Source organism: Uranotaenia lowii, chromosome 3, assembly GCF_029784155.1.
Source record: "Uranotaenia lowii strain MFRU-FL chromosome 3, ASM2978415v1, whole genome shotgun sequence".
Lineage (NCBI taxonomy): Eukaryota > Metazoa > Arthropoda > Insecta > Diptera > Culicidae > Uranotaenia > Uranotaenia lowii.
The window spans coordinates 778377-793478 of NC_073693.1; the positions used below are offsets into that span (position 1 = coordinate 778377).

The window sequence follows — 15102 nt, forward strand, 5'->3', positions numbered from 1 at the left end:
TTTCAACTCTCAACACTTATTTTGATTCTGTCTTATCCTTTTTCGGATCGCATTTTTGGGATACTGATTCTATTTCCGAAATGTTTTTTTAAAATCCTGTATTGAAAATCTTTCTTCGGTTCTTTATCATGTTTACCAATTGTGAACCCAAATAACTCCCAAATAAAATTCTCATTTCTAAAAAACGAAAAAAAAACAACATACCATATTTAAAATTACAGTTTGAAGCTTGTGTCTTCCTGTTGCGACCATACCAGCAGTTGATGGCACAAAGTGGGTTCTAACAAATAACGGGTAAATTTATCACTCTCGGCGTTTACCGGTGCGTCCGTTAGTTATATTCTTTTAGCACAAATTAACTTTTCAACCAATTTAAACACTAAACTAAACTTTTCAATCAATCAAAAATTTTATCTGACTCGGTCAAGCGAAAAAAAATACACATGCGATGCCAATGAGGCATCGCCTACTTACGATTGATTTCGGCTCTGAACGAATTTAGCAGAAGATGAATTTGAAGTAGGCAAGGGTTTTCAAAACATATTTTGAGATTTCTCTCTTGAAAAAATATTTACCGTCATAAATAAAAAACAAAAACAATTTTTTTTTCATTTTGTTTAGAGAAAAACTAACTTTGGTGCTATATCTTGAATGTTGCGCATGCTGGAGCACTGAGTCGTTGCTCAAGCCACGTGTCCAGAAATATGCAGTAGGTGGTACACACTCCTGCCTACACTTAAAGGTGATTTAAGTATGGCTTCCATTATCCAAATTCCATTGAACCACCCGAAAACAAACCACTCCAACCTACGGTAGTCTGTCGATCATGTGAATTCAAGCTATCCGAATTACATTTTCCCATTCACGAGGATCACGGTGCGGTTGTGTTGTTGTTCACTTTTTTTTTACTACGTTTTGGCTTAGCTGCTGTTGCTGCATCCAGAACGGGGAAGACAGACGCATAAGCAGCATAGTAGCTATATGTAGCATCATGTACCCACTCTCCCGCCGAGAATCACAAATCTCTGCACGAACTGCGATGCGCGATCGTCGGTCGGTCGGTCGATTGGGGTGTCGTGATTTTCACGCCAGCCAGATTTAAATCAGAAACCGTGCCGCGAGGATCGTTTTTTCGAAATTTGCTGAACTTGAAGGAAGAAACAGTTTGCAAAAAAAAAGAAAAGAGGGAAAAATCTAATCGCGCGTGTCTCTCGTCGTGCAAGAAAATAGTGTGATTGAAGGGTGACGAAGTTTGTTGATTAAGAGGGGTAAAAATAAACCTGAAGGAGTTATATGATTCACAAGTGTACCTGATCTTATGATTAGATTAGAATAAAACTAAAAAGTATTATGTGATTTTTAGGGGATCGCTGGAAGCTAAAGGTGTGAATGCAAAAAATGAAAAAAATAACCATTAAAAATGGTCAAAAGTTTAGTGTGTTCTAACAGTGCAATCTTTCTCTCAATTCAGTTTTATCATCAAATCGATGGAAGAATTCGTCCAGAACGACTACATCATCGCGTACTTCCACCAGGGCATGAAGGATAACAGCAAACCGTCGCTGCAATTTCTCTGGAACTCGTACAAGGAGCTGGACCGCAGCTTCAAGAAGAACCTCAAGAAACTATACGTGGTAAGTTTCAGCCAAAAAATGAATTGAACTGATCAGATAAAATTGAACGAAATCAAAAACTATACCATTGCGATTGTTGACATAATTGAGAATCAGGAAAGGAATAATATTTTGGAATCATCAGATTCGGACTTAAAGTAAAGCGCGTACCTACTCACCTGCATTCGAGTGTATTCCACAAGGAGGCAATCTGGCACCTCATGTATTCTTGATCCACATAAACGGAGTATAGTGCGTTGCAATGACGATCACTTGATGAAGACTCTTGAGGAAGGCTTCTTTTTCAACTGGAGACACTTTTCTGTTTTTTGCAGAACAGCTTGTACCTGTTTACCGAGAATTCGATTCAACATTTTGGTTGACTGTTTTTATTTTTTTACAAATCAGTGCAAATTTTTTCAAACATTCCAACGTTTCGATGCCGATTAACACAATCTTCAGGGATCAAAATGGTCGTTGTTTTTTATCACATTTTCTGGTTTCATAATGGCCCTTATTCTGCGCCTCGCGTGACGTGACGATTGTAGAGTCACCCAAGTCACTCTATTCCAACAGTCGGTTTAGGTGAGGAACGTCACTTTGGATGAACTTTGTGAGTTCTTACCCTATTCTCGTAGTCACCGTGAGTGAGAATCGTCGCATTCGGGTGACGATTTTAGGTGACAATTGTCGGTACCTTTTCGGGTGGCGACAAGATAGAAATTCAATAAAAAATTTAAGAAACAGGGAATAATTTGGCTCTAAAAGTTCAGCACCATTATTATGACCATAAATTATGACCATTTTAAAAACAATTTTCACGAACAAATCTATAGATTCGCTGAACTAATCGATGAGGATTGTCGGTACCTTTTCAGGTGGTGACGAAAAAGAAATTTAACAGAAAATTTATGTACATGGGAATGAAAGGCTCTAAAATAGTTAATTGAATGATAAAGAATGTTAGTTTTGAAAAGATGGAAGCAAAAATGTATGATTTTTTTTTTGCAAAATCCGGCTTATTTCCGTTCTTGTGTCATGGCCTTTTCTTATCGGAAAGTTTCATTTGGTCGGTCGGTAGTTTGGGGATGTGGAAGGAAGTGATGCCTTCTAAGATACGGCTGAAGGCTTTTTCCACGGAATACCACGACTTTCCTGTGGCGCAGCCTCGAAGATGACGAAGTCATGTTGTAAGTTCTTGTTCAGTTCTAAAATTGCGACCACTTTTCCAAATCTAAAAAATAACAATAAAATCCATTAGTAAAGAATCAGTACGCCACAATCAACTAACGGTTCGGATCGGCAATTTCCGGCTTGCCACGGTGGTAACCTCGGTTGGGGAAAATATATAAACCGGCACATTCGGAGCCGTCGGCATCTGATTTTTTTTTCGGCAATAATACCCAGATCCGAGCTTTGATGAGCGAAATTTCTACTTACGTCGCATAAATCGTCCGTTTATCATCCTCAAACAGCTTGCTGTGACCGTACAATCCGATGATGGCCATTTTCGAACCGAAATTCTAACCCGTTACACAAAAAACTAATTCGGAAAATCCGAAGCGAGAGCAAAATCAAAACAGCACCAACTTAATTCTACCATTTTGACAGATGTGTTCATTCGGCCACTCACCTAGAATGAATCTCTGTCACTTTACCCACATCGACTCCGGGAATAAGGTGACAAATCTCACGGTGACTCCGAGGTGAGGTGACAATCATCACGTCACGCGCGGCGCAGAATAAGGGCCAAGGGCCAGGTGTCTTTTTGGAAAACAAAATTCAGCAATTGCGGTCTTTACAGTTTCTGACTACGAACTATAGTGAATAATTGAATGAGAAGCATTTTCGTGGTGCGTTTTTTAAGTTAAAGGAGAGACTTGATTCTTTATTCATGAGATATGAATTTTTGTCAAAAATCAAGTAAAAAAGATAAACGGCCCAGTTACTATTTTTTGGTAAAAATGCTTTTCATTTCATATAAAAAGGGGATTCTGAAAGTTCTGAATCCTTTTCGACGAAAATGATCGGGAATCAAACAACACAAGGGACTTAAAAGATAGAATTCAATTTCAAATTTTCAAATCAAATTAATCCAAGAAGCATTGAGTTATAAAAAAAAAAACAATGGCCCTTATTCTGCGCCTCGAGTGACGTGACGATGGTAGAGTCACCCAAGTCACTCTATTCCAGCAGTCGGTTTAGGTGAGGAACGTCACTTCGGATGAACTTTGTGAGTTCTTACCCTATTCTCGTAGTCACCGTGGGTGAGAATCGTCGCATTCGGGTGACGATTTTAGGTGACAATTGTCGGTACCTTTTCAGGTGGTGACGAGATTAAAATGGAATGAAAAATTACAGAAAGCGGAGTTGTTAGTTGTTAAAATTCAATCAAAATATTTTACCTAGCATGTTTTTAGCTTAAATTATTAATAAATTTGTAAACACAACGATGATTTCTTTTTACGAGACGGGTTGGAGTTCAAAGGAGTTGGTTTTATTTAAGGGATTTTTGCTACCAAATCTTCCTTGGCATGCAATCTTAACTGTTGCCACTGAGGGCAGGAGGAGATGTACACGGTGCGAGTTTTCAGGTCCATCCGGGCCCGGATTAATTACAAAAAAGTATTGAGATTAAAATTTTGAAAAATCTTTAGGGCAAAATAAATTTATTAGTTTTCATGATTTTGTATACAATTGATAAACTTTGAATAATTCGAAATTGTGAACACTTTTGAAAAGTCGATACCCCGCTTTTTAATCTTTTGATTTAGTAGCCGTAACTTTTTAACACGTATCTCAAAACTTTTTTGAATTTGGTGTAAAATAAAACAAAAATTTAGAAGAAACTGTAAATAGCTTCTCGAACACAAACGCCGATAGCAGATTTTGAATCGGCTCGAGGAACCGGACCGGCTTCAGCGACAGAAACGGATCCAGCAGGAATGTGTTCGGATCGGCGAGGGCCATCACGATACACTTCATGGCATCCTCCCGGGCGTAGCTGGTATTTTCGTCCGTGAACGTTCAGAGCAGCTCACTGTTTGTATCCTGGAGGACGTCGTGCAACAGACGGTACAGCTTGTAAATTAGCCTTTAGCTGATCGACTCCGCGGAAGACTTCCTTTACCTGGTCGCATTACTTCGCCCCGTTCCAGCGGATTGGAAACGATAATCGACACCACCGACTCTAGGACCGCGTCGATTTATTCCATCAGCCCTAGTCCTCGCTGATTTTCGCCCCAAGCTGGCCGCAACACCTAAACCTAAAATAGGTAGACAGAAGTTAGAAATGGTGAGATTAAAAGAAGCAACTTATTTTTCCAACCTGAAATAGCAGCTAAGGTTGTCGCAGATACTCGGAAGCCTTTTTGCGCACCGCGGTTTGTGAGACAGCAGTCGCCCCTGGCATGTTCGAGTTTTTGTTGCTCCAGTTTGATGCTGTATCTGAAATCCGGGCTGGGCTGAAATTTCCTCTTTTGTAGCCAAATTCGTCCTTTTTTTCCAATTGACCAGCTTGCTAACACCGTACAATCCGATAATTGTCCAGGACGGGGCACAATTTTCACTAGTTTATTTTAAATTCAATTTTCAAAACCCGAATCGTAAACACCGGCACAACACAATCAGAGCAAATTTCTCCATTTTTCTAGATGGGTTCATCCAGTCACTCAGCTCGGAATGAGTATCTGTAACTTGCTCTCACCTTGCTGTCACCTCACTTAAACCGACTGTCGGAATAAGGTGACAAGAGTCGAGTGACGGTGGGGTGACTCGCGAACTGTCACGTCACTCGCGGCGCAGAATAAGGGCCAATGGCCTTTTTAATCCCTGAAGAATGTTGTTAATCGACACCGAAGCGTCGGAATAAAATAATTTTCGTTTGATAGATTTTAAAGAGAATTTGAACCGATTTGACAAAAAGAAACATACAATCGATAACTCAACAACCATTTTTGATGGCTTTTGAAGCATTTCCATTTACTTAAGTATTGTTATCTAGCTAGTCTGAATCATTTTTCGACCATAGATTCTGTCAACTTAATTTTATTTAAACCAGTTTTCAATTTTAAAATTATTCTCTACTAAGCCTATTTTTTTTTTACCTTTTTGTCTAGGTGCATCCAACGACCTTCATCAAGATGGTCTGGTTTTTCTTCAAACCCGTAATCAGTGAGAAGTTCAAAAGCAAACTCATCTACACGTCCAGCCTGGACGAATTGAAGCAGTCCCTCGGACTGAACACCCTCAAAGTGCCGGACACCGTAAGGGAGTAAGTACCCTTCTTAAGCCTTGAAAACCTTGTTGAACACTAACTTATTTTATCCTTTTTCCCCCAAAGATTCGACGAAAAAATCAACAACGGCTCCCGGTATACGCTGCGGGGCAGCAAAACTAGTCTGAAATCGAGCCGCTCGCTGGAACAGCTGCCGCGGACGAACCAGTTCGGGGCCTCGCTCAAGTTCATCATCGAGAACAGTGCCTGCCTGAACTGCATTCCACCGATCGTGCGCAAGTGCGTCGATCACCTGTCGCTGTCTGATGGTAGGGCTAAAATTTAGTCTGTCTAATCAAATAGTTTGTTAACTGAGGTTCCTTTTTCCACAGTGATCGATACCGAGGGTATCTTCCGGCGGTCCGGCAACTACTCCCGGATCAAGGAGCTGAGGGAGAAGGTTAATCACGGGGATGAGGTGAATCTTTCGGACGAAGATACGCACGTGGTGGCGGCCCTACTGAAAACATTCCTACGTGAGCTGGAGGAACCTCTGCTCACCTATGAGCTGTACGAGGACATTGTACAGTTCGCCGAGTGGACGACGGAAGAGCAGCGATCGCGGAACGTCAAACAGATCCTGCGCGAAAAGCTGCCGGAGGAGAACTACGAGCTGTTCAAGTATCTGATCGAGTTTCTTGGCAAAATTATGGAGCGGAAGGATTTCAACAAAATGACCTCGTCCAATCTGGCCATAGTGTTCGGCCCGAATCTGATCTGGCCCAAACAGGCGCAGATGTCACTGGACGAAATCGGCCCGATCAATGCGTTCATCGATTACGTCCTGCAGCACCAGGACGATATCTACTTTGTGGACATTAACAAAAAGGACGGCGCGTACGATTAACAGCGGTTGATCTAATCGATTCGCATGTGGTTGTTGGTTGTTGATACAATTTCCATTAGTTTTTTTTGGCGATTATGTTAGAGAAAAGTGAGTGAGTGATAGTGCATTTCAGGTTTTTCCTTTTCAAGCGATGAAACAATAGTGAGATGCGTTTACGATCAAGAAGAAAGTTTTATGTGATTTGAGCACAAGTTGAACATTTTATATGGTCTGTTTAGAGATTAGGTTCAAAGCTGAATAAAACAACTGTTAAGAGTACCTCTTTTTGTTTAAGGAAATACTAAACACGAAACATTCTTTCATAATGTAGTGTGATTTTATGAGTAATATTTTAAATTAGTTAAACGTTTGATACAACAAAGACATCGGCGAATACGATTATGTATTAGGAGAAATTTAGGGAGGACTCCTAGCAATGGGGATGAAGGAGGTGTTTTGCTGAAATCGGGCGTTGCACAACGATAGTCATTACCGGGCAGTGTAGAGCGTAGTTTCTGAAGTGGATTAAAACCAAAGAAAAATGACTGTTGAATCCAATAAATCAGTATAACCCTGAAGCGGAAAAAATCAGAATTGGTGCTTCACGACATTACGATGCATATAAAAATAAAAATATCTCTGGAATAGTAAAGATAATCGAACCGTCAAAAATCATACCTCAGGCATTCCCCCTGATTATCCCTCAAACCAAACACATCACAGTAAATTCATGGCCGATTAGTCAGACGAGAAAAAACAATAGAGCTGATGTTTGTGCCAAAAAAGGCTACTAAACGATCCAATTATTACAAACACAAAAACGAATATCGTAACTGATCCACTAAATAATCAATAAAAATAATCGATTTTAGTCGTGATTTTAAATACCCTTAAAACAATACTAAACTTAGTTAAGGTTAGGAAGAAACCAAACGTACACAAAATATCAAGTCAAAAAAATCATCAAAAATCAAACCACTACTGGAGCTAATCCAACGATGTTTTTAACAACAACAAAAAAGTCCACACCAGTCATTAGAACCATAGTGTATAAAAGAAAATCACAGTACTGCTATTAGTAGTAGGAAAGGAAAACTCACGCGGTGAAACCGAGAAATTAACAAAAAACAAAAAACACTAGTAGCAAGGTTTAGTTTACTCAATAAAGGCACAGAAATCGTAATACGCTTTTTGATACAGCAAAGGTGAAAAGATGGGGTCAAAGATAGTGAGAGATGCAATTTACGTACTAAGTTGCCTGTACAGTAATGTTGAAAAGAGTTGTTTCAGATTTTAAGGAATTTTGTTGCGCGTGTGCAAATGTGTGGACACCGGAATCAAGTGTACTATAGAGAAATGCGGAAGCTGTGAGGTTTTGTTTTCCGAGTTTGCAATAGGTTTATTAGCAATATGAATGTGATGGATGGAATAATCTTAATCCTGTTGTACAGAGTCTAACGATAATGATTTGTAAATAATACTAACAGTTCCGGAAGGCAGAGGAAGAGACGGAAAATCATAAAAGTCAATTGATAGGTCAAAATAAAATTAAAAACATTGAATTTACGTTGTTTACTTGTTGATGACATCTTTGAAAACCCCAGAAAAGTTTCACTTTGCCAAATCAAACTTCACACATTGTAAAATTACATACCTAAGGTTCCAGCGCCGATTGTCCGAGGACGCCACGAGTTTCTCATCCTCGATGTTTATCTAGATTCCAGTCAGGTTCATTTTTGCAAATCTCTTTTCCATCTTTTCGCAGCAAGATCCAGTTGCTAGGCCCTCAAACATTCATTATATTCCTGAGGCAACAATTCATAATCGAGGCCTTCAGGATCAAAAGGATGGATGTTCCGGAATAATAAATCAAATCGATTATTGATATCTGAAGCAAAACTCAGATTTTACATAATTTTTCAACTCCTCAATGATACTGTTGCAAGATGCAACGAAAAGATAGACGGTTTTCCGATCTTATAACGTGTATTACAACTAGCGTTAAAAAATTCCTATCGAGAGAAATTATAATTATAAAATGATATAAGTATTTCGTTATTTTTTGTTGTGCATATTGTTGTTGTTTTTTACATGAATATTTTTTGTAAATATTGATTATTTTAACTGTAGATATGATAGACTCACGTTTAGTGTCCCTTCAGTGTATCGTTACAGGATCGGATGTGGGAATACTGTTTCTTGTGTGTTTGGTACTTATTTTTTATATTAGACGCTTAAGGCACTCTTTCCTTTTTGTTTCCAGAACAGCAGCTACGCTTACTATCCGTACTATTAGTTTGTAAGGATTACCACCGTACTATTAGATGTAAGATTCACAATAACCGAAATAGGCTTCACTTATTGCAAACTAGAACGTACTATTAGCTTTATTATATTATAAATTAGTAATAATTATCGAATTCTCGGGCGAACACGTTTCTTCAGTCGATAGTCTTCAGTTCGCTCTTTTTCAATTCGCTATCACTGACGTTTCGTGTGGAAAAGGTGTGATACAGCGGTACCTACCGTCGCTGTGGTTGAGTGTGTTGGTGCGGCGCGACCCATTGCGAAAAAACGGCATAACACATGGTTGCGACACTCCCCCGCAGTACTTCGAGGTTACTGCTCCGAAGTACTCACGTTTGCACCGACGTCCAACACCGCGATCTTCACGGCTGGTCTCTCAAGAACTCCAGTTGCAGTCTGCACCAGTGCACGACGAACCTGTCCATCCTTGGACCGGATTGCATGTACCACCCGACTTTTCGGCCAGCAGTTCCTTGGCAGTGTCTCGTCCACGATGATAACGATGTCTCCTTCCTCAATCGGCTTGACACGGTTAAACCATTTTGTCCTTCGTGTGAGTGTGGGCAGGTATTCATCTACCCAACGCCGCCAGAACCGGTTGGCGTAGACCTGCGACATTCTCCAGGTGTGCTTCAGAGCGTAGCTGCTGTCGTCATATGCGATCGGGGGCTTTGAACCGTCTGACGACCCGATCAAAAGGTGATTCGGAGTGAGTGCTTGCGATAGCTCGTCGTCTAGCGGTAGTTCGGTTAGTGGTCGAGAATTAACGGTAAGCTCGATCTCCGTAAGCGTGTTCCGTAATATCTCGTCTGTGGGTGTGCGGGTGAGTTGTAGGTGCTTGAGGGATTTCTTCGCGGACTGAACTAGGCGTTCCCAGGCTCCGCCGAAGTGTGGTGACGCCGGAGGGTTGAACGTCCATTTCTATATCAGTGGTGACGAAGTGTTCCATCAACTTGTCCTGGTTCACTTGCTGCAGGGCTTCCTTCAGTTCGCGGCTGGCTCCGATGAAGTTGGTGCCTCGATCGCTGATGATCTGAACCGGGGCACCTCTCCTGGCGATGAAGTTTCGTATGGCGAGAATGCATGAGTCGGTGGTGAGGCTGTGTGCGACTTCGAGGTGTACTGCTCGCACAGTTAGACAGGTTATGAGTACACCCCATCGTTTCTCGGTCCTCCTACCGATAACTACGTGCATCGGTCCGAAGTAGTCGATACCAACGTAGGAAAATGGACGACAAAATGGCTGTAGGCGTCCAACCGAAAGGCCAGACATCTCGGGGGCTTCTGGTTTCGCTCGAAGAATCTTGCAGTGCTGGCATCGGTCACGGACACGGTTATAGACCGATTTCAATGCCGGAACGTAGAATCTGCGGCGGATTTCGTTGAGCGTTGACTGGTGATTCATGTGGCAGAACTTTTGATGAACGCTGGCTATGATAAGGTCCGTAACCAGATGTCGCTTCGGAAGCAGTATCGGATGCTTCGTGCATTCCTCCACATGCGCACATTCGTCGATCCGACCATTCATTCGCAGCAAACCATCTTCGGCTAGGAACGGACTCAGCTTGTACAGCGAGCTACGCTTCGGCAACACGTTCTTCCACGACACCGGCTTCGGCTTCTGCAGCAGAGCTTTCTCCTCGGCGAACTCAGCATCTTGCACCGATATGAGGATGAACATCTCCGCTTTTCTCAGCTTCTATTGCGTTAGCGGTCCAGTAATGATGGGCTCCTTCGACCGCCCTCGACGTAGATTCGACGGAAATCGTTGAATGAAGGCGACGTGTCGAAGAAGACGGTTCCATCTCGAAAAATCTTCCCACCGGAATAGAGCGCGTTCGACAGAATGGTGCTGCACATGCGCCCGTATCTCCTCTGCTGTATGATCGAACTTGGACTCGATGACTGGCCATCCCTCTTTCGGTCCCCACAGGAACTCCGGAGCACGGAACCAGCGACTGCTAGGAGAAAGATCCGGGAGATTCTGCCACTTTGTTGCATCGTCAGCGACGTTCAGCTTCGTCGGAATCCAGTTCCATTCCGATGATTCCGTCAACTCCAACATTTCACTGATCCGTACCGCAACAAACTGATGATATTTCCGGTGATCGGAATTCAGCCAACTGAGGACGTTGCGTGAATCCGTCCAGAAGAATCTTTGCGTAGGCTTCAGCTTGTGCGTCTCCATGGCGTCGTTCGCTAGACGGGCACCGATGACTGCTGCCTGTAGTTCTAGTCTGGGAATCGACACGAATCGCAGTGGAGCTACTCTAGTCTTCGCACGGATGAGCGCACACTCAACCTCTCCATCCTCTTCGAACCGCAGATAGGCGACTGCAGCGAAGCCGTTCTCCGACGCATCCACAAACACATGCAGCTGAATCGAATTCCGCTCGCTTATGCTCGTCTTCGATCGGTAACACCTTGGCACGCTGACCGATTCCACTTGCGGGAGGACGCGCAACCAGGTCTGCCATTTCTCGAACTGCTCACTTTTGATGGACTCGTCCCAGCCTACAACACTTCGCCAAATCTCCTGCAACAGTATCTTCAGGAACATTAAGAAGTGCGCCAGTAGTCCCAGCGGATCGTAGATGGTCATCAGCGTGCTTAAGATCTGCCTTTTCGTTGGAACGATGTCACCTTGCAGCAGCTCGGCGTTGACTCTCGGAGGAATTTTGTAGGTAAACGTATCAGTCGCTGTACACCACCACATGCCAAGAACCTTCTCCGTCGCCATCTCGCCCGAAAGATTCAAACTCTTCTTCCCGGGACTCGCTTCCAACTCTTGCAGCACTCGATTCGAATTTGATAGCCAGTTCCGGATTTCAAAGCCCGCTTCCGCGTGGACGTGCCGGACATCTTTCGCCAACTTTATCGCCTCTTCTTCCGTCTCTACGCTTGACAGCATATCGTCGACGTAGTGCTCCTTCACGATTGCTTCTACCGCTCGTGGAAACTCATCCTGGAACCGCTCCGCGTTGTAGTTCTTCACGTACTGCGCAGTACTTGGTGAACACGTCGCTCCGAAGGTCATCACTTTCGTAACGTAGACGTCTGGGCTGCGATCTTGCTCGCCGTCCCGCCATAGGAATCTCAAGCACTGTTGATCGAGCCAATTCATCAAGATCTGCAGAAACATCTCCCGAATGTCGCCGGTGATGGCTATACGGAACTCCCGGAAACGTTGTAAAACGAAGACCAAAGAGGTGAGATGATCAGGTCCCGTTAATAGAAATGAATTCAGGCAGAGTCCTAAGACTTTAGCTGCTGCGTCCCAAACCAAGCGCATCTTCTTCGGTTTATTTGGGTTGACAACCGGAAAGATTGGGAGATACCAAACCCGATCGAATTTCTCGGCTAACTGGTTCTTCGTCAGCTTCTCGATGTACCCGGCTCGTTCGTAATCCCGAATCTTCTCCTTCACCGCTTCAGCCAACGCCGGGTCCCGCTGCATTCGCTTCTCCAAACAGATCAGCCGTCTCATCGCCATCGGTTTGCTGTCCGGCAGCCGAACATCGTCACACCGCCAAAGCAATCCGGTTTCCATTCGCTTGCCTTTCACACGCGTCAACGATTTCAGCAACTGCTCCGCTCGCTCGTCGTCCTTCGATAAGAGAGGTTTAACGGAACTCATTACTCCCGTGCTGTCTAGGGACATGTACGTTTTCACCAAGTTGTGAAGATCCGCGTCACTTTGCTCGCAGCACGGACACACGTGAATACTGTGGTGCGCTGTGAAGTTCGTCGTTGAATGAGATGTCGTAGAGCATGGTCCGAACACTATCCATCCTAGGCGTGTTCTAGCGGCAATCGGTTCGTCTTTGCCACCTTCACTGCTGTCCAACGCCTGACCCAAACGGCAGTTATCTATACCGATGAGTATCCGCGGCCGAACGTTGTGATAAGAATCCGCTGATACGCCGTCCAAGTGCTCATACTCGGATGCTAGCTTTGCCATCTTCAACGTCTGCTGTGGTAGCGACAGATTCTCCACCGTGTGGACTTTCGACAGTCGGTATTTCTCTCCACCGCGCGTTCCGGAAATGTCCAGAGGTAACATCACGGACTTCATCTCCTGTCGTTGATGATCTCCCGTCCAGCCTAGGCACAACGGATACGACTCTCCGTCCAGCTCCAACTCGTCTAGTAAGCTGTGCTCCATCAGCGTCGCCGATGAGCCTTCGTCCAAAAATGCGACAGTGCGAACGAGCTTGCCTCGTCCGTGTAGGATGACTGGAACGTAGCGGAAGAGAATCTTGCTGGCGTAACTGACGTGAGTGTTGCACTGTTCGACAGGTGTTTCTGCCGCGCCTTGGGAATTCACCGTTGAGGAATTTTCTGCTCGCTGGTATCTGGAATCATCATGTAGCAACTCATGATGCATGTATGAACAGCCGTTTCTTCCGCAAGCTTGCTTCACTGCGCACGCTCCGAAATGCTTCGCCAGACACTTCCGGCACAACTTGTTCTGCTTCTGCGCTGCCCATCTTGCCCCGATATCCAGGTCTTGAAACTTCCTGCATGATCCCACACTGCTACATCCTCCTTGGCAAATGACACACTGTTTTGACGCTGCTGGCTTCGTTGTATTTCTGGGGTACGTCGTAGAGGCCGTCGATCCTGCCGCCGCTTGACTGGAGCTGGATTGGAGGTGAACATGAACTTCCTCCTTCCGTATACGCTTCTCAGGCTTGCTAGCGTACGCACTGATCGTTGATGGAATCGTTACCACGCATGCCGCTTCCACGAGTATCTCCAACCATTTGCTGAAGTCATCGAGTGTCACCGCCTGTAACGTTGAACGATGTTTCGCCCAGTCGAGCTTCACGGTTGATGGTAGTCTTTCGACGAGCTCTTGAAGAAGTGCCACATTGCACAAGTGCTCGTTTAGTCCACTTGCCACGATCGTCGCACACATGTTCTGGACTGCAACACCGAAATCGATCAGAGTTCCTAACTTCTCCGTCTTCGGCGATGGCATTTCCCGAATCTTGCAGACTAGCGAGTGGACGATAACTTCCGGCCGCCCGTACAGCGTTTTTAACGTCCTAATGACACCTGCAAGTCCCGCTGGATGCAGTAACCGGCTTCGAACGGTCTCGAGGGCTCTCCCCTTCAGGCTACGCTGGAGTCGAAGAAGGTTTTCTTCGTCGCTGAAACCGCACATCCTGGTACTGCTTTCGTACGTCGAAATAAAAAGAGGCCACTCTTCCGGATTGCCCGAAAACGTAGGCAGCTCTTTCGTCACCGCGTGCCGCGCGGCCAGTTGACTTCGGCTGAGCTCGTTGGGATCGGAATCGGATACGTTGGATCGACTTCTGTTGATTTCCATCGCCCGAATTCGCTCCTCAAGAGTCCTCGTTTGCTGATCCTGCTTCTTCGACATCTCCGCGAGCTGCTTTTCCATTTTCTCCATCGCCATTTTCACTTCATTCGATGACCGGTTGTTCGTTCCTCCTACAGTCGTCGAATTTGCAGACGGTGGAGCGGTCGGAATGCTCAACTCCTCGCGAATTTCTCTCTCTTTTTTTTTTTTTTTTTTTTCACTTATTGCAAACTAGAACGTACTATTAGCTTTATTATATTATAAATTAGTAATAATTATCGAATTCTCGGGCGAACACGTTTCTTCAGTCGATAGTCTTCAGTTCGCTCTTTTTCTATTCGCTATCACTGACGTTTCGTGTGGAAAAGGTGTGATACAGCGGTACCTACCGTCGCTGTGGTTGAGTGTGTTGGTGCGGCGCGACCCAGTGCGAAAAAACGGCATAACACATGGTTGCGACAGATACTGTTCCATTTTCGAGGGATTTGATCCACTGTTAATCGGGCATGTGAATATTTTATCCATTTAGATGAGAAAAGGTATGGCGATAAAATATAACCTTTTTTTAACTCGAGCAGTTTTAAGGGTTAGATCAGACAAGACATCAATCCTGCACTGCCTTCTTGTGTGAGTTCAGCCAAAGAGTTTCCATGGTTCGACCAATTCAGTGTTCTGATCACGTTCTTCTCAGCAGACGATGGCATCTCATTCTACCCTTGTAGTTTTTTTTTCCAAATTTTCAGTTGAAACC

General features: G+C 44.1%; 4 protein-coding genes across 7 annotated transcripts in view; 1 reads left to right on the forward strand and 3 right to left on the reverse strand.

Moving 5' to 3' along the window:
• Nucleotides 1–8277, forward strand: part of LOC129755590 (rho GTPase-activating protein 68F) — a 38066-nt gene extending 29789 nt beyond the window's left edge. The window contains exons 4-7 of the mRNA XM_055752163.1: nt 1472–1634; nt 5732–5886; nt 5956–6158; nt 6222–8277. Coding sequence (XP_055608138.1) covers nt 1472–1634; nt 5732–5886; nt 5956–6158; nt 6222–6736 — 1036 coding nt within the window. The 3' untranslated portion in view covers nt 6737–8277. The remainder of the gene's footprint in view (nt 1–1471; nt 1635–5731; nt 5887–5955; nt 6159–6221) is intronic.
• The window catches only part of LOC129755587 (epsin-1), a 253461-nt gene that overhangs the window by 156252 nt on the left and 82107 nt on the right, over nt 1–15102 (reverse strand). The window lies entirely within an intron of this gene.
• Nucleotides 9335–10703, reverse strand: LOC129758602 (uncharacterized). The gene is made up of 2 exons (XM_055756148.1): nt 9887–10703; nt 9335–9831 (listed from the first exon to the last, which is right to left on the reverse strand). The coding sequence occupies exons 1-2, from the start codon at nt 10701–10703 to the stop codon at nt 9335–9337; spliced, it is 1314 nt and encodes a 437-aa protein (XP_055612123.1).
• Nucleotides 10722–14876, reverse strand: LOC129758610 (uncharacterized). Its single transcript, XM_055756156.1, has 2 exons — nt 14741–14876; nt 10722–14548 (listed from the first exon to the last, which is right to left on the reverse strand). The coding sequence occupies exons 1-2, from the start codon at nt 14874–14876 to the stop codon at nt 10722–10724; spliced, it is 3963 nt and encodes a 1320-aa protein (XP_055612131.1).

Excerpts from the sequence above, each read along its gene's own strand:
- LOC129758610 (XM_055756156.1), bottom strand. The coding sequence starts at position 14,876 with ATGGATAAAATATTCACATGCCCGATTAACAGTGGATCAAATCCCTCG. Across the intron at positions 14,549-14,740 it reads CACACTCAACCACAGCGACG|AGAGAGAAATTCGCGAGGAG; the intron begins GTAGGTACCGCT and ends AAAAAAAAAAAG.
- LOC129758602 (XM_055756148.1), bottom strand. The coding sequence starts at position 10,703 with ATGTTCATCCTCATATCGGTGCAAGATGCTGAGTTCGCCGAGGAGAAA. Across the intron at positions 9,832-9,886 it reads GCGGAGCCTGGGAACGCCTA|ACGAGATATTACGGAACACG; the intron begins GTTCAGTCCGCG and ends GCACACCCACAG.